The 23,618-nt window shown below is 57.9% G+C and overlaps 2 protein-coding genes across 3 annotated transcripts in view; one reads left to right on the top strand and one right to left on the bottom strand.

Annotated features, from left to right (window-relative positions):
- Nucleotides 1–34: 34 nt before the first annotated feature.
- On the top strand, nucleotides 35–7,053 carry GSS (glutathione synthetase). Its single transcript, XM_035343947.1, has 13 exons — nucleotides 35–55; nucleotides 895–1,025; nucleotides 1,145–1,290; nucleotides 1,537–1,612; nucleotides 1,904–2,043; nucleotides 2,131–2,247; nucleotides 2,524–2,604; nucleotides 3,544–3,621; nucleotides 4,774–4,840; nucleotides 5,408–5,602; nucleotides 5,783–5,864; nucleotides 6,085–6,274; nucleotides 6,838–7,053. Exons 2-13 carry the CDS (start codon nucleotides 897–899, stop codon nucleotides 6,959–6,961), a joined length of 1,425 nt encoding a protein of 474 aa, XP_035199838.1. The 5' UTR covers nucleotides 35–55; nucleotides 895–896; the 3' UTR covers nucleotides 6,962–7,053.
- A 2,003-nt stretch (nucleotides 7,054–9,056) lies between these two features.
- ACSS2 (acyl-CoA synthetase short chain family member 2) overlaps nucleotides 9,057–23,618 on the bottom strand; it is a 34,022-nt gene continuing 19,460 nt past the window's right edge. Inside the window, exons 6-20 of one of the 2 annotated variants that reach the window (XM_035343945.1) lie at nucleotides 23,392–23,467; nucleotides 21,226–21,337; nucleotides 19,643–19,681; nucleotides 16,708–16,845; nucleotides 16,323–16,493; nucleotides 15,310–15,443; nucleotides 14,661–14,793; nucleotides 14,234–14,290; nucleotides 14,044–14,124; nucleotides 13,273–13,381; nucleotides 13,061–13,129; nucleotides 12,142–12,318; nucleotides 11,049–11,123; nucleotides 9,865–10,841; nucleotides 9,057–9,732 (exon numbers count right to left, since the gene is read on the bottom strand). In XM_035343945.1, coding sequence (XP_035199836.1) covers nucleotides 10,714–10,841; nucleotides 11,049–11,123; nucleotides 12,142–12,318; nucleotides 13,061–13,129; nucleotides 13,273–13,381; nucleotides 14,044–14,124; nucleotides 14,234–14,290; nucleotides 14,661–14,793; nucleotides 15,310–15,443; nucleotides 16,323–16,493; nucleotides 16,708–16,845; nucleotides 19,643–19,681; nucleotides 21,226–21,337; nucleotides 23,392–23,467 — 1,499 coding nt within the window. In that variant the 3' untranslated portion in view covers nucleotides 9,057–9,732; nucleotides 9,865–10,713. The remainder of the gene's footprint in view (nucleotides 9,733–9,864; nucleotides 10,842–11,048; nucleotides 11,124–12,141; nucleotides 12,319–13,060; nucleotides 13,130–13,272; nucleotides 13,382–14,043; nucleotides 14,125–14,233; nucleotides 14,291–14,660; nucleotides 14,794–15,309; nucleotides 15,444–16,322; nucleotides 16,494–16,707; nucleotides 16,846–19,642; nucleotides 19,682–21,225; nucleotides 21,338–23,391; nucleotides 23,468–23,618) is intronic. The other variant, XM_035343946.1, reaches the window with a different exon arrangement.

Raw genomic sequence — 23,618 nt, 5'->3', positions numbered from 1 at the left:
GCGCGGCCAATCAGCGTGGGGTGGGGGCGGGCCGGGCAGGGAGCACAGGGAGCAGGTACGGGACGGGCGGGGGCGTGGTGGGAGGGCGCTCGGGGGTCTGTGGGGGCTATGGGGGCTATAGGGGGGTATGGGGGCTATAGGGGGGTATGGGGACTATGGGGGCTGTGGGGTGCGGGGGCTGTGGGGTGCAGGGGCACCATCGGGGACCGTGGGACCACGGGGTCTGGGGGGGCTGCAGGGGACTGGGTGGGCTGTGGGGTGCAGGGGGGGTATGGTGGGGTTATGGGATCCTGTGGTCGCTATAGGGGACTGGGTGGGCTATAGGGGGCAGGGGGCTGTGGGGTGTGGGGGGGCTGTAGGGACTGCGGGGCCGTGGGGTCCCGGAGGGCTGTACGGGACGGGGTGGGATATGGGGTGCAGGGGGGGTATGGGGTACGGGGGCTATAGGGGACTGGGTGGGTGGTACAGGGCTCTGTGGGACGCAGGGGGGCTATGGGGTTGGTGGGGCCCTGGGGTCCGGGAGGGCTACAGGGTACTGGGTAGGCTATGGGGGTCAGGGGGCTGTATGGGACTGTGGGGCTGTGGGGTTCAGGGGGGCTATAGGGGACTGTGGGGCTATAGAGTGCAAGGGGGTTGTGGGGTGCAGGGGGGCTGTAGGTGGCTATGGGGCACAAGTGGGCTGCGGGATGCCGGGGGTCTACAGGGGGCTGGGTGCAGCGGGCTGTGGGGTGCAAGGGGCCGTGCAGCCAGGGCAAGGGCTCTGTGGGGCACCGGGCAGGGCAGGCATTGCCGCTCCTTGCCCCCCACCCCCCGCGCTGGGACCCTGGGCTTGGGGCCGGCGGGTGTCCCCCCGCCAGCGGTGTGGGGCCGGCGGGTGACGCTGCCGTGCCCCAGCCATGGCGGGGCTGTGGGACACGGTGCTGCGCGGCGAGGCGGCCGTGCGCCGGGCAGCCCTGGCGGCGGTGGACGCGGCGCTGCTGGAAGGCGTGCTGATGCGCACCGAGGCTGAGCCCAACGCCTCCGACGTAAGCCTGGCCTCCCCCGGCCTCCCCCGGCCTCCGAACACCTGCAGCCTCGCGCCGGGTGGGCCTCGGCCGGTGTCGGGGGCGCTCCGGGTGGCACTGCCTCTGCTCCCCGCGCGCAGGTGGTGAGCTACGCGCCCTTCACGCTGCTGCCCTCGGCCGTGCCCAGCGCCCTGTTCCAGCAAGCGTACGCCGTGCAGCAGGACTTCAACCTGCTGGTGGACGCCATCAGCCAGGACGGGGAGTTCCTGGAGCGCACTCTGGCCAGGTAACGCTTTGGGCTTAACTGTGTTTAATGAGGTACGTTAATTGGGAAGTGTTTGTCACCCTCCAGGCATCTGTGCCTTCCATCTGCCTCTGTCTTTCGAGCTGAGGGGTGCAGTGTGCGCTCCTGCCCTCGGCAGGCACCTTCTCCTTTCTGCTTTATTTGTCCTCACGTAACTCCAGCAGTCTTGGGATCTGATTTTCTTGTTCCCCCGGCGAGGGGGCTGACGTGGTCCTGCTGTTCCTCCAGCACTGTCAAGGTCGATGACTTCACGGCCCGGCTCTTCAGGATCCACCTGCAGGTTCTAGAGGAAGGACTGGCGCAGGTAGCGTGTGGGGACTTGGGCGAGGGCTGGGACGTGGCCGCCCGGGACCTGCAGGGCACTGGGGCCATGCCTGCTGCGGGCCTGAGGGGGCTGCGGGCTCCAAGAAGCCCCTGCACCCCCAGGCTCGCCTTGTGTGGGTGTCGGTCAGCGTGAGGGCAGCCAGATCTGCCCCGGGAGGGTCTTGGGGCCTGGCCACCACAGGGGCGTGTGGTTGGAGGCAGCAGGAGAACCGTGGGGCCGGTCCGGAGGTGGGCGTGGGTCCCACTTCACCTCCCCCCCCCCCCGCCTCAGTCCGTGTTTTTAGGCATAAACCGCTCCGATTACATGTTCGACTGCGGGGCGCCCGGGGCGCCGGCGCTGAAGCAGATCGAGATAAACACCATCGCCGCCAGCTTCGGAGGCCTGGCCTCCCGCACCGCCGCCGTGCACGGGTGAGGGAGCGGCCGTGGCCCTGTGCCCCGTCCCGGCCCCGTGGGGCTGCCCGCGGCCAGGCACTGGCAGCCGCTCTCGTTCCGCAGGCGGGTGCTCAAGGAGCTGGGGATGGCCGAGGAGGCGTCACGGCTGCTGCCCAACAACCCCTCCGAGGGGCTGGCCTCGGGCATTGCCAAGGCCTGGGAGCTGTACGGCTCACGGAGGTGAGGAGGCCCGGCCTGGCTTTACATCTGCGCGTTGTGGACGGTGCCTGTCGGGGTAACAGCCCTGTGCAGAGCTCAGCTTCCTCCTGCCTTCCCCTCTGTGCACGTGCCCAGCGTGTGGTAATCAGGCAGGATCTGTCCCGCTCCCTGTGCCTGTGGAAACTCTGGAGGAGGCTTGCGGGAGCCGTGCGGGAAGCCTGGATCACGGAGATCAGTGGGTGGGGGTCCTGGGTGCAGGGTCTGTGGGTTTAATGGTGTTCTGGGTATCTTTTGTAGTGCTGTGGTGATGTTCCTGGTGGAGGAGGTCCAAAGGAATATCTTTGATCAGAGATGCGTGGAAAATGAGCTTTGGAACAGGTAAAGCAGAGTCCGTCCACTTCTTACGCAGTCACCTACCCGAGGGTGAAGCCAGAACATGTCATGGTTTCTGAGGCTATGAGGGGGCACGCCTTGGTGGGTAATGGGGCAGCCTTCACCTTCTGCCCTCCAGGGTCTTCCAGCCTTCCTTTGCCGGCCTCCTGCCTAGCCGCAGCACCCCCCTTTGTCTTCGCCCAAGCCTCCCAGAGCCCCTCACTGGCTCTTTGCTGGAAGCACCAGCAGCCTCCAAAGCCTCTGGTGTCCGGGGCTGGTTCCTTGCTGAGGGTGTGCCCGTGCAGTCCTCAGAGCACACTGGGACCAGCAGTCCCGTGGGCCAGTCAGCAAGGAGCAGAGTGGGGCTAATGGGGCCCTGCTCACTCTAGCTTGGGACTGGGCAGAGGGTATTTCATAAAAGCTTCATTAACGGAGCTTCCAGCCCGCTGTGGAGGATCTGTGCAAAGTGGGTCTGTGGGGCGAAGGGCTGGAGAACGGGGGGCTGAGGAGCTCGAGCCCGGAGGCTGAGCTGGGGAGAACCCTGGCCCCACCAGCAGTGGGGTCTGCGGGGCCACACTGCCGCTGTGTGGAGAAGGACGATACAAGGTGGCCACAGGGAGCACAACGCCTGCTGCTGGGAAGCCGGCAGTGAGCGACCCTGTCCTGTAGGGATAAAAAAGCCGACTCCTGGCTTCCAGTAGAAATGCTTCAGGAGGTGAAAGGTGAACGCAGGCGTTTCGCACAGGCTCCGCTTCCTGCGGCGTTTGGCCTGGGGACACGGGTTGGGTGCGGGCAGCAGGAGCTGCTGTGACCTGCCTGCTCCATGGGGTGTGTGCCGAGGAGCTTGGTGAAGGAGCAGCAGCTCCGTGCTGCTTCCACCTGAGATTTCCTCCTCGAGCGCTTCCGTGCCCAGCCTGGTGTGTGACTGTCCCCCTCCTCTTTCAGGAACATTCGGGTCATCAGGAAGCGCTTCCGAGACGTGTTTGAGAAGGGCTCCCTGGACGATGCCAGGAGGCTGTATATGTGAGTACGAGCTGAGTGTGCTCCCGGCCCTGTGCTGGCACTCAGGGTTCTACCTGGCAGTGTTCAGTCGGAGCCAGTGACATAGTTCTGAGTGTAAATAGTGGCGTTCTGAGAATGTGCTGCTTCTCTGTGCTGCTGCTGCTAATTCCCTTAGAGCCGAAGTGATTTTGTTTTCACTGTGCTAGGATTTTGCACATACACATCAGTCCCTTACAGCTGGAAACCCCATTTCCCTCCTCCAAACCGCAGCCTCCTGAGCTCTGCATGGTCTCCTCTTCCTCCACGTACGCACGCAGTGAGAAACCCTGGCTCTGTCAGAGGTTTCCACCGAGGCGCTTCCTGTTGGGCCTTCACGTGATGCCCTGCCGGCAGCAGGGCTGGGTTACCCATGCTCGAGGAGGAAGCGCCGCGCGTCCTTGCGGCCTCCCTTGGCTCTGAGCGCTCTCAGGGTCTCGCCCACGCCCCGCGGAGGGCTGCCCGTGCCGGCAGCTGATCCCAGGCGTGTCGCTTGTCCCATTCCCAGGCTAACGTGCTTGCAGCCGCACGGGGAAGATTGGTTTCCTGCCAATGTTTTTCCTCTTGTTAGCTGACTTTTATTATTTTTTTTTCCATGCTGTGACCTTTGGCGCCTCTGCCATGTTTAACTAACGAACGTTTGTCATCACCAGACAGTTAGGGAGAAAGTATTTGCAGATACTTCCCCCAGAGCATCCTGTCTCGCTGTCAATGCCGTTACGTCCTGCTGCTGGGCTGCGGCAGCGTCTGTGCTGCCTTCCCTGCCCGCGCTCCGCTGCTGCGGGTGAGGCTCGGGTGCATGGCACCGCGGCTGCCTGGCAGGCTGCTCTGGGGCAGGTTGCTGTGTCCTGCCTGGAATCGCCGTCCAGGAAGGATCCTGTTCCCCCCCCCAGCTGCAAGAACGCAAGGCTACTAAAAAATGAGGTTCTCGCCTCCCTCCTGGGCTGGGCGCCTGAATTATCGAGGTGTTGGTTAGGGCAGAGGCCTGGTGCCAGCTCCCCGTGCCTCAGGCTGGTGTGCTCTCGAGGAGGAGCAGAGCAGCCCGGGAGGCCAAGCAGAAGGGGCAAACGCTGGCTGAGCCCTGGCAGCCCCCCCTTGGTGGCTGCTGGCTCTGATGGCTGCTGCTTTCTGTTCCAGGGATGGCCAGGAGGTAGCAGTGGTGTACTACAGAGAGGGCTACGTGCCGAAAAACTACGATCAGCAGGTCAGCACCTACTGCTTGCTCCCAAACACTCTGGCAGTGCCAGAGGGTTTGGAACACCCTGTGGTCCTGCCCCAGGTGGGTCAGTCCCACCCAAGCAGCTTTGGGAAGCTGACACATCTTTGCTGCTGGTGCAATGCTCCTGTAATAACAAAAAGGAGTGGAATCCTTCTCCAGTTACCGCTCCTGTGGTCACCCCATCTGCAGCACTGAGTTGTGGCTGTGTGATACCGGTTAACACGGGTTAGCGCCTGCTTAAAGAGTTTAGGCTTGAACTACAAATAATTTTCTGTCCTCGATTGGGCACTAGGGCTATTGGCTGCAGGTGGTAATAACACAGGGCAGATGGTGCTGTTGGCTGGACGAGCTGGGGAGGGGAGCGCAGGGGAAGGCAATGGAGCAGCCTGGCTGTGCTGCTCCCCGGGGCAGTGGCAGACCCACGTGTGCCCCCCTGTCTCCAGCACGCTATTCCCGTCCCTGCCAGGCAGGGCTTGTCTCTCTGTCAAAAACTGAAGAGGAAGGAGGAGAGATCCTGGCTCTGATGGGCTGGTCGCTCTCCCTCTCTCTCAGAACTGGGAGGCGCGGTTGCTGCTGGAGAGGTCGAGGGCAGTGAAGTGCCCCGACATTGCCACCCAGCTGGCCGGCACCAAGAAGGTGCAGCAGGAGCTGAGCCGGCCGGGCACCCTGGAGAAACTGCTGCCCGGCCGCACCGAGGCCATTGCTCGCATCCGAGCCACGTTTGCCGGGCTCTACTCGCTGGATGTGGTGAGTGGGGCAGGAGCAAGGGTGCAGGCGCGCTCTTGGCACGTGCGGCGCTCCTCCTTGGTTAAGAAGCATGAGGGGGCTTTGCTGTGGCCTCAGGAGCCTGGTGGTCCTGCTCACAGCAGTCCATCGAGGAGCTCCTGCTCATCCCTGATGCTTTGCTGTTGCCTCCTTTCCTGCCAGGGTGAGGAGGGCGACAAGATAGCTGCTACAGCTATCGCCAACCCTGACCAGTTTGTGCTGAAGCCGCAGCGGGAAGGCGGAGGTATGAGCTGCAGTGGGGTCTTGGTGTGGCTCAGGGCTCGGACAGCCTGTAGCTGCTTTGGCCGTGGGGACAGGTCACAGCAGCGAGGGAGCGCTGCTCCAGGTCCCAGAGCTGGGGGGGAACACGGGCAGCACGGGCACGCACTGCATCTGCTCGGGCTGCTGGGGCAAACGGCTTCTGCTGCGCTGGGAAGCGCCTGACCTGCCCGTCCTGTGCTCAGGGAACAACCTCTACGGCGAAGAGCTCAGGCAGGTTCTGGAGAAGATCAAAGACAGCCCTGAGAGAACCTCCTACATCCTGATGGATAAGATCCAGCCACAGCCAACAAGGAATTACTTGCTGAGGGCTCACAGTCCCCTAAAAGCATCCGAGTGCATCTCAGAGCTTGGTATCTTTGGCGTTTATGTCAGGTGAGAAATTAGCTCATGGTACGGGGCGGTTCGTGTCCCTGCTGCAGGGGAACATCTTCCCTCGGCTGCCTGAGCCCAGCAGCAGGGCAGGTGTCCCAGGGGAGGGACGGGACAGATGTGGCTGTTCAGTCTCTGTACCTGCCAGCAGCTTTCTGAGCTCTGCATTTGGCCGCAGAGCTGGTGGTTACTGGTGTGAGCTGGACCATCCCGTCCCTGGTCGCTGGGGGGACCTCCTGGGACCTGCATGCAGCCACGTTTTTCTGGCCAGCTCAGAAATATCAGATGGCTTAACGTGGTTGTGCCCAACCCTGAATAGCTGCTGCTTTTCTTTAAAGCTCTCTTGGGCCCACAGATGTTTCCATAGGTTGTAGATTAAAGCTCTTGTACAATTTAAAACAAAAGCGCTCCGGCAGCACGTGCAGCCCAGCATTGCTCACGAGCAGAGCACTCCACCTGCAGTGCCCCAGCCAAGAAGGGGAACATGGCTCAAACTGTCCAGGGTGGTAGAAATGCCGTGGGCTTTCTGCTCCACCCGTGCTTTCCAGCTGCCCTTCTCTTTGCAGGCATGGTAAGGAGCTGGTGATGAACGAGGCGGCCGGCCACCTCCTGCGGACGAAGGCAGTGGAGCATGCAGATGGCGGGGTGGCGGCCGGGGTGGCTGTGCTGGACACCCCCTACCTGGTGTGAACGCCCCCCTGCACTGCCCCCAGGGCTGAGCTGCCGCTGAGCTGCTTTCCTCAGGGTACACTTACAGGGGGGGACGGGCTGGGGACGGGCATGGGATGGGGTGTCAGAGGGTGACCCTGCCCTGCCCCAAACTTGCGCTGGACCTGGGTTCGTGCTGCACTGTCTGCAGACACCGAAACACAAAGGCCAGGGAAGGGGAGGAGGAAGGTGGAGGTGCAAGGAGCAGCCTTCAGCTGTGGGACTCATGGCCCCTTGTGCCTCCCCTCCGTCTTGCTGCTTGCCATGGCAAAGGTTGGAGACCAGCTCTGCCTGTCCCTAGCCCCTCCAGCCCTTGCTCAGGTGCTGCTGCTCAGATTTCCACCTTCCCCTGTGTCTGAGCATCTTCGTGGCTCCTGCACAGCAGCCAGCAGCCCTGGTTTAACTTTGCCAAGCTTCCACCACGGCCACCACCTTTGCTTGGCTTCACTGTGGGACCATCCCTGGGGGTGGGACACATCTCTTCCTCCAGGTTTCCTGACTCAATGGGAACAGCGCGGGCGCTCCAGCCCCTGAGCTCGAGCCGCTCCCTCCAGCACACCCCTCTTCCCCCCCAGCCATTCCTCAGCTGAGGAAGTGCCCTGGTTAAGCACCCGGGCAGCCTGAGCTCTGCTGTTTCAGTGGCACCAGTAAAGCCACTGCTCCTGAGGAATGACCTCGCAGGCTGCGCGGCCACCCAGCCATCGGGGTGCTTCAGTCACTAACCTGGCACTTTGCAGTGGTTCAGTTCTGTGGCTAATTCCACAACCCCCACGGTGGGGTTCATGTTGGGGGGGTTGATTACCCCCAAATGGAGATTAAAATGTAACGTTCAATCTGAACAGCGGTCTGGGGGCAGATTTGTCTGACAGGAGCCATGGGAAGGGGGTGCCCAGCTCGTGGCAGGGTGCCCAGAGCGTTGACACGATGGCATTTTGTGTCCTTGGGGTTACAGCTAGAGCAGGCTGTCACTGCTGGCTGTATTGTAGTGACCCAGCTCACGGATGGGTACGGCTGTGAGCTGGGGGGCATGGGCACAGCTGCCCCCAGCTGTGTGGGCACCCAGAGCGCTGAGCTGCACCTGAGGCTCTGGGGGAAGCTGCTGGGGCTGCTCAGACAACCCGCACCTCCTCACAGGCATTCTAGTCAGATGGTTGAACTCACTGCTGGGACTCTAGGGAGCTGGTTCTGCTTGACATGACCCCTGCAAAGCCCAGTTTGATCCAAAAAGCCCTAGCAGCAGCTGAGGGCTCGCTGGAGCCCCTCAGCATCTTGTTATCCTTTGTTCTCCCACCTGGCAGGAGCCGAGCTCAGCCTTTAAGCAGCTCCTGGGCTAGGCCTGGCTTTTGGGCAGCTGCACACCTGTGCCCAGACCTTACACGACCCTTTATTGTAGGGGCAGTTTTTGCTCTGCTCACTGCGAGGCTGTGCAGCTCTGTGTTGGGGATGTGTCCTGGCACCCACCTCTGCAGCCCCAGCCCAGCACAAGCAGCTGCTGGTGTGGGGTGAATGCTCTCCAGGAGGAAACCCTTGGCCTGGGGGCATGCAGTTTGCTGGAGCAATGCACAGCAAGAGCACAAGGTTAGCAGCAGCTGGGAGAGGCGGGATGCAAGCGCTGGAGCTTCCCTGGGAAGCTGAGCCTGGGAAGGCTGAGCTGAAGGTGAGGCTGGGGACCATGGTGCAGAGGAGCAGCGGGTGCAGAGGCTGCTGCCTGTCAGTGTACCCAGGTGAAGCCCCAGGCTGGTGGGTGACACAGCCTCGTGCTTCCCCTGCACCTTGTTGGAGCAACGTTGGCTGGGAACCCGTGAGAAGCCAAGGCCCAGGCTCTGGCCCTGGAGCTTCTGCCCTCTGCCCAGGGCAGGGGACAGCACAGCCAGCCACAGCCTTCATCACCTCCCCCGGTACAGCCCAGAGCCCAGGAGAGCTGCCAGGGGCCAGCCCTGGTGCAGGGACAAGGTTCTGCACCACAATGCTCCTGGCTTCCAGCGCACACCTTGCCTCTAGCCCCTAGGTCCAAAAGCACCCTCTGACCAGCCCAGCCTCCCCCCCAGACAAGCACCTACAACCCCCTCACGTGCTCTAAGCCCGCTTCCATTTTGTTTCCTTGCATTTTATTCCATTTTGCATAGAATTCTAGCTGTCTCCAGCCAAAATTACATAGCAGACCCATAGTAACATAGGAGGAGAGCAGATGTAGGAATTCTTGTCAGTGAGGTGGCACAGAGCAGTGGGTGGCACACAGGACATGACTGACATTACAGATCACAGACACGTACCATGCCGGTGAGAGCAGCAGGTAAGAAATGAGGCTTGGACAACAGCCCTCAGAGTACCTGCAACAACCCTGAGCCCTAGAAGAGTCACCTCCTCCTTTCCAGCCCAGCCAAAAGTCAGCTCAGGGTACAGGCAAAGGCTGTAGGGTGGCATTTGCTAAACAGGTGTTGCAGCAAGATTTAAAGCCCATTTCTCCTTTGGTTTAAGTGCAGAAATTCCAACAGCTCACCTGTGATTTCATTACAGACAGTACAAGGAAGTAGCTCCCAGCGCAGCCCAGGGCTGGAGGTCAGTGTAAGCGATTTGAACAGGAAACGTTGGCTGTGGCAGTACCCTGGTGATGCTCAGACTCTGGAGGTGTTTTCTCTCATCACCATAAAGCCATGCCAGATTAAAGCAAGAGGTGGCTTTAAACATTTTTTTTCCCTGATGAGGAATCACCTAGGACTAACACAGACCTGTGTGGTGCCTTGGGTTCTTTGCTGTAGCAAGGGTGGTGGCGCACTGTAACCCACAGATGGGTTGCCTGCAGTGGGAAAGGTGCCTGGGGCCAGTTTTGTGTCCCTGCTTGCTTTGGTAGCAGCAGCACCCACCCCTACCCTGGGCTGTGCTACCTCTGCCAGGCTGAGCCCACAGCTGGTGGCAGTAGAGGTCTGTGGAGCATGTCAGATCAAGCCCCTTTCCTCTGGCTCCTTACTTCCACAGCCAGAGCAAAGGAGCCTGGGCTGTGAAAAATAAACGAGCTGCCACCACCCCGTTAGATGCAGCAGATCTTGGTGTAAGATGGTGTAAGAGAGCTTTATAAAATCCACCGAAAGCACAGAGCTCCCTCAAGCCTTGCCTCACTCCCTTTCAGGCTAGGGGACCTCTGCTAGCAACCAGCTTGGACAGTGGGTGCAAGACCAAAACTCAGTTGTAGTTATGATGTGAAAGTGTTTAAGTCTTTCCTCACTCAGCTCACAGCAGTCTGAGAAGAAAAGGAAGCTTACTCAGTGTGTGGGCAGTGACAGATGAACCTCCCTTGTCTGCCTGCATTAACTAACTCCAGTACCACTTCCCCTACAACCCCCCAGTTCCTCCCCACTAAGGGGAAGACACCAGGGCCCCTCAACTACATAAAGTTAATAATTAACACCCCATCTCCCCTCCCAAAAAGAACAAAAATAAAAATAAATCAAGAACAAGGTGACGAAAAACAGGAGCACAAGTCCCTGTGTGAACGAGGCTGAACCTCAGGTGGAGGATTCCCACCTGCAACACAACACGCGTGCTCCTCCAAGGCATGGGCATGCCCACGAGATGCTGCCTCTCCAGGGCCAGCCTTTGCTTCGTCTCTAATATTTGTACATTCGATTCAAGGGGTGAGGGTTTCTTTCCCAGGGCAGACAGTGGTTATTTGAGGGACCTGCTCATCAGGATACCGCTGCTGCTACAGCCCTGCTCAGCTGGGACAGCTCATGCTCCTACAGTTTAGTGTCGCATCTGCTGTTGAAAAGATGGTTTATGATGCCCGGGTTTGCTAAGGTGGAGATGTCCCCCACATCTCTGTCATTTTTGGCAATCTTCCTTAATATCCGTCGGGTGATCTTTCCTGTGAAAACAGCCAAAGAAGGAAAGCAGGGCTCAGGATCTCTTCAGCAGCCCTAGCAGAGATCGGTGCCCAAACCCCCAGCATCCCACTTGCCCTGGGGTTGCTCCCCATGGATCTGAGTAGGCTCAGACAAGCAGTTCAGGGACAATTCCCCTCCACTGGCAGGAACTGCTCAGTCCTCCCCGGCACAGTAACTGGACCCCTTACCTGAACGGGTTTTGGGCAGGCTGGGGGCATACTGGATGTAATCTGGTGTTGCTATCGGTCCAATTTTTTCCCGGACTAGGGAGGAGGAGGGGTGAAGGGAGAGAAAAAAATTAGTTGTAGGTGCAAGGAGATACCACACCATCTTCAGGCAGGACCTGACTGAGCTCAGACACACAGAGCACAGCTCCCAGGGGAGCCACCGGTGCTCACACAGGGCAGGGCCCAGGGCGGCTGCACCCAGCCTCAGAGCTGTGGGAAGGGGCAGCAAGACCTGCAGTGCCAGCAGGGGTACAGCACGTCTTCCCAAGGACAGGAGCACTCCTGTTTTCATTCCTCGGTTTTCAAGAGCCCTCTATTACGGCCGTAGCAGTCACTGTTACTGTTTTGACAGAGCACCGATTCACTACTGCATTGCTGCAGAGACAAAACTCCCATGGATGCATTTCCTGCAGCCCTTTATGGCAGTGTAAGAGCTGCCTTGAGCCCAGAGCACAAACCACTGGAGCCCCACCCTAGGCAGGGAAGTATTTAACTACAGCAGCGGGGGACAGCAGACTGGATTTGAAGTGTTTTGTATGAAGCCTGTTACCTCATTCTGCCTGCTTTGCACACCCAAAGCAGGAGCACACTGGCCTGAGGAGGACTGCACTACAGCTGATGCTCAGACACTGCCTGTTGGTCTCTGCTCTGCCAGCATCTCCTGGCTGCAGGAGTCAGGCTTGCAAACGTGCCCTTTTCCCACCCAAAGCAACCAAGCAGCTCCTGTGCAAGTCCCAGCCTACCAGGGAGAGCCACGGGAGCCATGCCCACCGCTGCAAACAAAAACCCGTTGGCTATCCCAGTCCTCGGCGCGGCCGCCAGCTCCCGAGAGGCAGAGATGGCATCACATGAGCAGCCAAAGGCCGGGAGAACTAATTTTAGTCTTTGCCAGCCGTGCTCTCTAATCAGAGGGGGCACCTTGTCACAGTTGTCCATGCTGCATTCCCCAGACCACACGCACCCTTCAGCGCCCAAGCCCTTAACCCCTCTACTGCCTACCCAGCACTGCCCTTCCCTCTCCCTGCTACACAACCAGACGTTTGGCTGTTCCTACCTTGTTTTTTCAGCTCATCTGCTAGGTTCTTGGTGAACTCGTGGCCATCCTTCAGGGTCACGAAGCAGTAGAGACATTCCCCTTTCAGGGGGTGCGGGTGGCTGACCACCGCAGCCTCAGAGACAGCGGCGTGCCCAAGCAAGGCTGACTCCACCTCCGCAGTGCTCAGCAAGTGGCCTGGAGGGAGAAAGGCAGGGCTTTGCAGAGCTGCGTGGGGCTGGGGGCCTGCAGCCTCCCAGCAGCTGGCAGAAAGAGCTCTGCAAGCCCCAAAGGCCCCACACTGTAGGTTTGAGAGGTCGGGTTCCAGTTCCTTGAGAAAACAGCTGGAGAAACTCGTTGCAGTGCAGTGCAGTGCAGTGGTTGGGCTGCCCCAGAAGGCTGCCAGGCATCCCTCCCAGGAGGGCAGGCTGCAGAGCAAGGCCACCTCCTCGGCTGTTCTCCCTCCCACTTTTAGGCTCCTTTCTTTAACACGTCTGTGAGTTGTCTATGGCTGCAGGATTAAACAAAGCACAGGCTGAGAGGGAGCTGGATGTGGAGGGAAAACTCTGTCTCTGGGGCTCAGCACTGAGCGGTTTGATGCAGCTTGGATGTTAGCCCTAGCTGGAGCTACAGGTTGGATCAGAGACCGCAAGGTCCTGCCCTCCCTGACTGCCGTCCCCATGGCCCCACATGCTCCACCACAGAAGCACATATGCTGGTTGAGGACCTCCTCTAAGAGATTACAGAAGGCTCCCTCCCTCCAGCGCACTGTGTCTGGAGGCATTAATTCAGGGTCACCAAGTTTCAGGCTTGTCTGACTTGGGGACAGGTTGCTGGGCAGGCTCACAGGTGCAGAGCTGTCCCCCACAACAGCAAGGTGGCTCTCTAACTAGCGTCACAAAGCACACTGGCTCCCACTGAAGACAAAAGTTGCTCTTACCAGAAACATTCAACATGTCATCAATTCGCCCTGTGATCCAGTAATAACCATCTTTATCTCTCCTGCAACCTAAAAATAACCAGAAACGACAGCGTGAGGAAGCAGTGCCAGTCCTCAGAGCAAGCGATAAGGGATCCTAAGGCCAGGGCACTGCAAGACTTTAATTGCTGTCCTCGGGCCTCTGCACCCACACGCCGCCCAGGCCACCTTACCGTCACCTGTCACGTAGTACCCAGGGAACTTCTTGAAGTAGGTGGTTTCAAATTGCTGGTGGTTTCCATACAGCGTGCGCATTATTCCTGGCCAGGGCTGCTTAAATACCTACAATGAGAAATGCAAACCTGAGTCAGTGGGAGCAAAAACAACTCTTAACCAAGCCAGCTCTCGGCCTCTGCTGTCAGTCAGTGTTTCTGAATCTAATTCAAGCATCGGTGGCCAGCAAGTTCAGTGCCCACACTGCTCCAGGGCTTGTCGAGCTTAACATAACCCTTCTGCAGCTCCTGGGGACATGGAGGAAACCACCTCACTGCGCAGCTCTTCCAAAGGTCAAGGCCATACACACTGATTTCTGTCTCCCCCAAGGATTTTATCAATTATTTCTTTTGCAAGGGAGGGAAATAACCTGGTCTTTGCAGTGCTGTGCAGCTACAGAGATGCTGCAGAGGCAGCCCTGAGCGATGACACTCAGCTGCTGCCCCACGCTAATCTATTGGGAAAGTCTCTCTGCCCTTGGCATAAGGAAAGGAGCTTGGCTGACAAGTTGTTCCCTTCCTCCTGCCTTGCCCGTGTGTGCAGGTGTTTTTATGATCAGTTGAACAGCTCGTTCACAGCACAGAACTGCCGGTGAGTTTCGGCAGTAAGGGCAGTTCCTGCCACCCAAAGGGTGCCCAGGGTGAGCAGAGAGGTGCTTACGGATCCAGGAACGTCCTGGAGCTGGTGGGGGAGAGACAAGGAGAGGGTGTGGGAGATCAGCCCATCTTTACCAGGTAGCCTTCTGCTTCTCCTTCCAGCTCTTCCCCCGACTCATTCACGATGGCAGGGACCACGCCGAAGAAGGGGAACGTCTGCCATGGGGACAACAGCAAGGAGGCAGGGCGGTGAGACCAGGCACTGTAACGTGCCAACTAGAGGGAGTGGGGATCCTTCCCTCCAGGGAGGAAGGGAAGTACTCACAGCAGAGCCTGGCTTCATGGGGGTGGCAGCAGGGAGAGATGTCAGCATGTGGCCACCCTGTAAAGGGAGGCAAAAAGGAATGAGTCTAGGTGATATCAGCCTGTTGGGGAGGACACAGAGGAGGACAGGGAGCCCACGTTTGGGCATAAAGCCTCGTGGAAATAACAGAGAGCAGGATTCAGGGCAGACCTTGGCAGGGACCCTTCTGAGGTCTCCCCATGGACTCTCTGAGGCCCTGAGAGAGAAGGGGAACCAACACTTGCAGGCTACGCCAGCCACTAGCAGTAAGCTCCTGGGCAAGCAAAACTAGTCCCCATAGCACCACAGGAACCACCACAGGAACATCACGGCAAACCTGCCAAGACACCCTGCTCCTGCCAGAAGCACAAGGGAAAGAAGTCCCAGAGACACCCAGGTGAGGACTCACCGTCTCTGTCTGCCAGAACGTGTCCACAATGGGACACCTCTCTTCTCCCACCACGCGGTAGTACCACAGCCAGGCTTCAGGGTTGATGGGCTCCCCGACGGTCCCCAGCACCTTCAGAGTCTTCCTGCTGTGCCTGCAGAGAGGAGGGGGCTTGCAAGAGCTCAGCAGGCCACAGAGGGAAGCAGCTGTGAGCCTATGGCACTGCAGAGCCTGCAGGAATCCCTGGGCCTCCCAAATGTATTTGGGGTTTCAACAGTTCAGCCCCTTCTCTGCCCTCACGCATAGGGGAAGAGGAGAAACCTCTGTGGTTTTGGTGTCTGCAAGATCCCACTTGGCTCTGCTCCTTCCCTTCCTTTGGCCAAGTTGCAGCACAGAGGGGCTACCGGCCCAGCTCATCTCTGTGAGCTTCGGGTGGGGAGCAGGGAAAAGCTGCAGTCTCTAAGCTGATCTGCAGCTCATGGTGAAAGAGAAGAACCTGCTCTGGAGCGCCATGCTGCAGGGAGTGCTGGGGACAAAGAAACAGCGTGCAAGTTGCTGGGTTGAAGACAAAAGGTCTTGGTTTGTTCAGAAAGTGCAGTGGGGAAGTCGCTGCTTGGAGAGGAAGCTACGCCAGAGCCAGGGGCCCCCATGCCAGTGGGGACTGACTCACTTTTTAACGGGCTCCTCCCCATGCTTCATCAGCAGCCGGATGGCTGTGGGTGCTGTGTAGAACTTGGTCACCTTGTACTTGTCAACAATGCTCCACATTCGCCCGACGTCCGGGTAGGTGGGGACACCTTCAAACTGAGCGAGAGAGGGCAGTGACACAGCTGATCCTTGCTGCTCCCTCCCAGCAACCTGAGGCACCTTCTCAAGCAGGAGCAGCTGAGAACAGCTGGACCCCAGCAGTGTCCTTAGAGGCATGCCAGGGGCACCAGGCGTGAAACCAGTCCAGGACCCCTCGTACTGCTTCCTTGGGATGGATTTAGCATCCTCCTGCTGCTGCTGTCCTAGCACTTGTTCCCCAAAACACCCTACCAGCAAAGGCAGCTGTGTGGCTCTCACAGTGACGCAGTCCCATCAGCCCAAATGACACTGCCTGTATCATGTGGCACAGGGTGATCGGTCCAGACACAGTGATGGAACCACAACCAAAAGCACCCGGAACCCTACTAAGAAGGATTCTCCCAGCATGACATTTCCCTGTTTGCATTTCCTCACGGGAGTCTTGGACACAGGCCTCTGGTTCCCGATTTGTACACTGCCCAAGGAGATGCAGGCAGAGGAATTAAATGCAGATTGCCAGATCCACATCAGATGTCAGTAACACCACTCCCTGGCTCCTGGTCCAGCTTCCACATTAGTTTGCAGCAACCCTGGCTCCCCAGTACACAAGGCTTGCATTTCTGAGGGAAAGAAACGGGAGCATTTGCAAGACTAACCCCCCCCCCAGAAGCCTCACGGAGCCTAGTGCTCCCCAGCACCACCCACATCTTCCTTGGGGACTGCCACCTTTCAGTGCAGGGCACACCACGCTGTGACACTGTGACAGCGTGATGGGGCTTTGCACACGGGAGAAAAGCACATCCTGAGGTGTTGCCACAGAGCAACGCAGGGACGCAGCTCAGCACCACCACCTCTAACTGCTTGGAGTCAGGCACCCAGAGGCTGCCCAGCACTTACTAACACACTCGTCGCCCCGTTCGCCAGGGGTCCGTAGGTGAGGTAGGAATGGCCCGTTATCCACCCGATGTCAGCCGTGCACCAGTACACATCCTCAGGCTGGTAATCGAAGACGTATTTAAAGGAGGTGGCAGTGTACAGCATGTATCCACCCACGGTGTGCAGCACGCCCTGCAGGGAGAAGGCACAGCACCGTCAGGGTGAGCTCCAAGGCCCTCATCCTCCTGGGCTAAACTGAGCACCACTGGGCCCCTGAGCTCCAGCAGCAGCTGAGCAGGACAACCAGCACAGCCCTTGCACAGCTCCTCTTCCCCCCGGGGCACAACCCTCGCTGTTTCCCACCACCGAGGCGCTGCTGTAACTCAGCATTGCGGGTGAGGCATACCTTGGGCTTCCCCGTGGAGCCGCTGGTGTAGAGGATGAAGAGTTTGTCCTCCGAGTCACACCACTCAGGCTCGCACTCCGTGCTGGCACCGCTCATCAGCTCGTGCCACCACATGTCCGTGCCTGGATTCCAGGGGGTCTGAGAAGAGCACAGGATTAGGAACAGCCCTTGCCCAAGAAGCGGAGAGAAGGGACAAGGGGGCCGCAGACCCAACCTCGTCACCCCTCTTGGCCCAGAGTACTCACAGCATGGCCTCTGCCCAAAGCTGCTTGCTGCAAACCGTGCATCGGAGCTGTAACTCCCACTCCAGCAGCTCCTTTCTCAGCCTGCAGCCAGCAAGGAAAACCTTTAAACATCGTCTGGCTGCAAGGCTTGAAGCAGATTTTCCAAACCATTGGCAACACAAACAAACCCCTCTCAGGAGGGGCCAGGAGAGGTGCTGCAGCTCCAGCTGCTCTGCGCTTCCCCAGCAAACAGGCCCTCTCCTGCCTCCGAGCTGCAGTCAGACAGCAAAGCAGCGAGCCTCAGCACCCCACATACCCCCTGGTCCCAGACACCTGGCAGTGACCCCCATGGCAGCACGACCCGACACCAACACAAACACATCAGGCTCATACTGCTTGGCCCTGCAGCCCAGAAAATCTGTTATGTGCAGATTTAAAGCTAATTCCCCTGATGAGAGGTGACTGTTCCAACACCACCCAGCAACAACTGCCCAAAGGTGCCAGAGCTGTATTGGGGGTACAAGCACCCATGGGTGACGGGTAGAGGTCACCCTGAGAGCCGTGCTGGCTCGCTCCATCTCCGGAATGGCACGGTTCAGTGCAAGACCCAAATCCACCTGACCTTCTCTCCTTTCCCTGGAGGAGCCTGGGGACAGCTGCGCGGGCAGTGCTCCTCAGCCTGAGAGCAGGCCTCCGCTTCGCACATCTCCGCGAGGCCAGGCACGCTGACCCTGAGCCTCGCAGCACCAGAGGCCAGCTCACAGCTGGGACACATCTCCGGGAAGAGCAAGGGTCCATCCATGGGGTGGGACAGTCTGTGCAGAGCCCCCAGGCTGCCCCTCGGACAAGACTGCCCCGTGAGCAGACAGGGCTGGAGGGTGCCTTCGGTCCGAGAGGCAGAAACGCAAACAGGAGGATGTCACCCCAGCAAAGCAGGATGGAAAAAGGGGGTAAAGGGAACTTCTGGCTCTGGGGGGATGCTGTGGGTGAGCAGACACGGTGGCCTGCTTGTGGCAGCTACCAAGTCAGGTGGACTTTTGGGTGTAAGGTCCTCAGCAGTGAGCTGGATCCCAGCAGCTCTGAGCTGCAGGCTGCACGGAGCAGCCTGAGGGCAGCAAATGCCAGTGCTGCAAGTCTTGCACCCCAAAATCCCCTCAGCTGGAGCATCTCTGTGCAGAGAGCAGCCACGGGGTGGCACAGTGACTCTCTGCATCCCCAGAGCTGTGCGCGCACCGTTTGGAGGCGCTGGGATCCCACAGCCACATGGCAGCGGTGGTCAGCGTGTGGCTCCTGCGCACGTGGTGCAACACCAGCTGCTCCGGCCCTTTGCCGGCAGCACAGCATAGCTGAGTCCCTTTGGAAAGCTCTCGCAGATCCCCAGGGCACCTGTTTGGGTTTTCTTTACCTGGGAGAAAAGTTTCCACACCTCGGGCACATCAGCAAGCTCCCAGCAAGGCACCACAGCAAACACTCCCAAGCTCAGCTCACAGCAGCCCAGCAGTCCCCTTCTTGCATCCTTCCCTCAAGGCCCCCTCAGCTTCAGCACCAAACTTCCACCGCCCCACGGAGCAGGTCAGAGCTGCAGCACACGGCCCCTGGAACCAGGCCTGCCCCCCAGCTCCCAGACCAGGGGGCCCAACAGGACGTGCTGCCTCTCTCCGACCCAATTAAGCTGTCAGGTTAAAAAGGAAGGAGACCCAGAGCTGAGGGACGGAGAAGAGATGAAGGTGCCTGCAGTCTGAGGGCTGCCCCACACACCTGAGCTGGGCAAGCTGGGCTGCTCTGATCTAGGAAGGTTTTTAGGTAACTAGAGCTCAACGGAGCCAGGCCAGGAGCCAGCACTCTCAGGAGGCATCCCACTTGGAAGCTGGCAAGGCCCTGGGGCAGCTGATGCTGAGGGGCCCCAGCAGGACTGGGGAACACCTGAGCCTCGTGGTGATGCTGATCAACAGAAGCCCATCCCAGCATGCAGGCCTGGGCTCTCCAAGTGCTCCAGCAGAGCACCCACACTGTCTGGCCCGTGCTTGATTTACGTGGGGCCCTGAGGCTGCAGGACGAGCAGGCTCCAGGCGCTGGGTTAGGCCCTGGAGCCCCAGGCTTCCTGCCCCCAGCACACCACCAGGGCTGGGGAGCTGCAGGCGACTCCTGACAGCCTTGTGACGAAGGGAAGCACATTGTGAGAACTGCTTCTAGAGGAAAAGGGGTGAAACGTCGTCCTAGTGCTGGCAGCAAACCCAAGTGGTTCTGCGCTTCACCTTGCCAGCACGCTCACGTGCATTCAGCTGGCTTTACAGAAGCAGATTTGTTTCTGGCAGCAAAGTTGGGCTGCTAACCCCACGCTGTGCCACGCGGCCTTCATGCTGCCACAGAAAACGAGGGGGCTGGACTGCTCCTGGTAAAGAGGAAGCGGAAGGCAGGCGAGCAGCCCTGCACACACGCACCTCCTCACCCTCTGCTGCTCCTTCCAGAGGCCGTCACAGCCCCCGCAGCGTCCCGACCTCACTCATCCATCGCTCCCGTGCCGCTGGGCAGAGGGAGGCAGAGCCCGGTGACCGCAGCCAAGCAGCGAGTGATATCTATCGCTAACATGCAACTGCTGGCAACCCGATTAGGGGGGCACGTGTGGCCACGCGGAGCCGGAGCGGTTAGAAAGGTGGAGGGCTGGAGAGGGGAGGTGCTGAGGGGAGAAAGGCAGAGCTGTGCGTAAATACCTTGGGATGGAGTCTCTGTGAGCTCTCAGCCTTTTTTTCCTGTTAAAAATCCACAAAGAGGGTGTGAAGGTTGAGAAGCGGAGGATCCAGACCAGGCTTTGCAGGCAAGGAGTTGGAAAGTCAGCCTGGAAGGCTGGAGAGGGCACCGCTCCAGCACCCAGGCCAGGAGAAGCTCTCTAAGCAGCAGCCTTCCCACTTCCATCACCTTCCCCAGGTACCCGTCACCTCCAGGCAGGTCTCAGGGCCCGCTGGGTACAACGGCACAGGGCAGGCACACAGCCCCCTGACATGTTACACAGGCAATGGAACAGGAAAAGTGCACTCACAGGGGAGGGCGATCTTTAATAAAGTGTCTGAAGAAGAACAGCAGCAAGACCCAGAGGGTAACAACAGGCAGCCCTGCTCCTGCCTCCGCCCGGGAGGCTGCTCAGTAGCCTCACATCACCAAAAGCAGCAGCAGCACAGGGGCTGGCTTCACCACAGCTTCCCAGCTAGCGAAACACAACAAATGCTGGCCTGCTCCTGTCTTCCCACCCCTCTGCAGCTCCCCTCTCCTAGCAAGAGAAGGGGCAAGGCAGGCCAGCATAACACGGCCAGGCTGGCAAACAGTGAGCGACACCCCAGTAAAATTAACACAGCTGAACAAGCAAAGTTAACTGAAAGACACTTCGTCTGCTGGGTTCGTGCCAGGATGCGCAGGGACCTTCCCTTTGAAAGCAGAGCCCAAAGCTCAGGCAAATGCATCCCCCAAACACATCTCTGGGCAAGTGCCAGCCTGCACGGGCCACATCCCAGCACCTAGGGGTAACTTGATGCACTGCTGTGAATTAATTACCAAACATTTAGGGACAGAAGACAATGCCACGTGACACGGAGTGCACTGTTAGTGCTGGGTGGCGATGGGAGGATGAAGGCAGTACCTGGCTGCCAGGTGCCGCAGGACTGAGCCCAGCCCCAGGAGCTCAGCAGGATGCCACGGCTCCTGACACCTTCTCCTCCTTCCACCCCCATCTCACCATGTCTCTGGCCCACATCCTTCCATCTCGTTTCAGTTGCAAGGGAAAGCCCCAGCCCCAACAGCTGACACAGTTCCTGTGCCAGCTACACAGAGACTGCGTTATTCCCAGCTTACAATTGTTATCTTGGGCCTGGGTTCAGGCCCCAAGAACAAATCTCTCCTGTTTTCACCATCACAGCTACAGTGCAGGAAGCCATTGCTCCTTGCACGAAAGGGGAGATGGATACAGGGTTAAAATGAGAGGGTTCTTCACTGGACAGAGGAAAACATCTTGTCCTCATCCTGGCAGCATCCAGCCTGGGGAAGCTGCACCCTGCTGTGCTTCCAGGGATCCTGCAGGTTGGCAGCTAGTGATGGTGTTAACGACAGCTGCAGGGAAGGGATCTTGGAAAGACAATTCTTCATACCTCTCACAAAGCAACAACAGCAAGCAGGGAGAAAGCAGGAACAGGAGTCAGAGAACAGGAGCTTCCAGGGAAGCTCTACAGTGGTTTCACAGAGTGATTTGCTGGGCTCTGACTTATAGAAAACAAAGAACCCCCATTTCCAGCCCCCGGGAGCATACCTGTACATCCTGGCACAGCCTTTTGAGAGGGGGAGACTTGCTGCACGTCCCGTCCACTATCTCTTCCCTCCCCAGATGCTTCACCACAATGCACTTTTTCAAAGGGGAGCCCCTGTAAAGGGAAAGGAGCCATCAGCTCAGGCAGGTCAAGCTAAGCCTGCCCTCTGGGGGTTTTATGGGCTGCACTGAAGGCAGAGCAGAAGCCCCGAGTTGCATTTCTTAAGCCACAGCATACACTGCCCGTGTGCCCACACTGTTAGCTCACCATAATGGGCTTCTCTGCAGCCTGACATTGCCCTGGTTGCGATTGAAGACCCTCCACAGGCACCTAATCTCCTCCCCTCATCTATGCTGTGAGCCTTCACACCTCCTGTGAATTGCTGCAGGACCTGAGCCACAGCAAAAGCAGAGCTTGGAGAATAGGAAAGGTCTGTGCAGAGCTTACCAGGGAGTTATTAGGTAAACCATATGCGCGCCACTCCTGCCTGCAGAGGAAGGAGCGATTCCACAAGCATCTCTCAATTCACTGCCAGGGATATGCCTTACAAATCCCAGATTTGCCGGTCTGTGAAGCTGAACAAGGTCTCCCACAGCACCCAGGAGGTTTTAGGTGGCTGCTCCTACCCCTAAGTGTGATCCACTGTCCAGTTTGGCAGGGGAAAAACTTCCAATGCCAGATTATACATCAAGGAAAAGAACAAGGCTTTAGATTGTCTGCTAGCCCCCGTCAGAAGACATCTCCCTTCAGTCCTGTCGGGGAACCAACCTATCTCCATCAGTTAATTCCCTCAGCTTTAATTCCTAACTTCAGGGTCACTTCTGTTCTATTATGCAACTGCTTCTACAAACACAAACATAAGAGTTGAAAATGATTTTAATTTTTAACATTCAGGCTATCTACCCCAAGTCTACATGTTTGATCCCCTTTACAAAACCACATTCAGTCTCATACACGCTATACGTTTTTCTTTCACCATTTCAGGGATTCATGTTGGAGCAGAAGTTAGGTAATAGGTATCTGTCAAGATCTGGATGTCAAGATCTGGATGTAGATCTGAAACACAAAGCTGAAAACATCCAGCCCAAAGTCTTCCTTGTACCACTACTGACAAGAACCCTGCGTGTGTTCATCCCCCATCCTGGCCTGTAATGCACTGAGCATCTATTGCGGGGACTTCTACCTCCAGACAACATCTAACCAAACTTGTTGCTTGGAAAGTTGAATGCAAGAGCAGAGATAATGCTTCTGAATGTCACCAACATTTTTCTACAGATTTGTTGCTTTTATTCTACCTTGCCAAGCCAGGAACACTTTGCCTGCTAAACAAAAGGTTACAGAAAAGTCATTACCAATGCCTATCTTCCCCCATCCCAACGCCCAAGGAACGTTATGAGTTGTCGTGACCTGCACCTCTGGTCATTGAAGAAAGAAGAGCAATCGGAAGAGGAAGTTTTGATGTGGAAGTGTAAGGATCTAGGTGGGGTCTCCAGTGCGACAGTGATTGCATCTGTAAGCCTGGCAAAGTCACTTCACCACGTTTATTTCCCTTTCTGTAAAATGTGACGATAATATCTGCCTGTCTGAGACATGCAGTATTTCAGCAAAGAGCTTTTTAAAATGGAGTGGCTTAACCACGCGCCTGTGTGCAGCCAGGCACTGATCCTGTGCAGCCGTTGGTGCATGCCAATTAAAGCGCTGCTTCCTGTTACACAGCCATTTCCCAAAGTTGGGATAGTTCTGCCTCATTTCATTATTGTCGAACAAGTGGGTTTTAGGCAAGATTTAAGCCCCATCTCAGCATGCACCACGGCATCGTGTCAGACCATGCACACTGTGTGCAGAGGCGCGTTATTCCCTCCTGCTCCACAAGCTGCTGCTACAGCACTGGGAGATCTGCCACGGGTTGCAGTGATTTGGGATTACACAGTACATCTCCAGCAAATCCTCCCATCCAACGTGTGGGCCTCCAGGTCAGAATGGACAAGAGCAAAGTTTAAAGACAATATTTTTAAGACAAGGTAGTTGAACTGTGTGTTACTTTTGAAAGGCTTATTGCAGCTTGTGTCAGACCTGCTCCCATCTGCAGATCTACAAAAGTTTCCGTTCCCATTTGTGCAGGAGCAGATTCCAATAAAAGCCCTTCTCACAAAGGAATCTGAACTTACTTGTCTTTACATTTCTGGAGGGCTTCGTCTGCAATCTGCTTCAAGTTGACCAGCTTGTCTCCTCGATAAAAGGCATCTACAAAACAGTAAGGGAAACTTGAGAGAGGCTCCTCAGCCAAGGCAGCCTGGGACAGCCAGAAACGACAGGCAGCTTCATGAGGGCAGAGCAGAACTCGTGCACCAGAGGGAGGGAAAGACGACAAGCAGCTGATGGGAAAGGTTTCCTA

Source organism: Oxyura jamaicensis, chromosome 20, assembly GCF_011077185.1.
Source record: "Oxyura jamaicensis isolate SHBP4307 breed ruddy duck chromosome 20, BPBGC_Ojam_1.0, whole genome shotgun sequence".
Taxonomy (NCBI): Eukaryota; Metazoa; Chordata; class Aves; order Anseriformes; family Anatidae; genus Oxyura; species Oxyura jamaicensis.
Note: the sequence above shows the minus strand (reverse complement) of the source record. Positions and strands in the feature narration are given on the sequence as shown.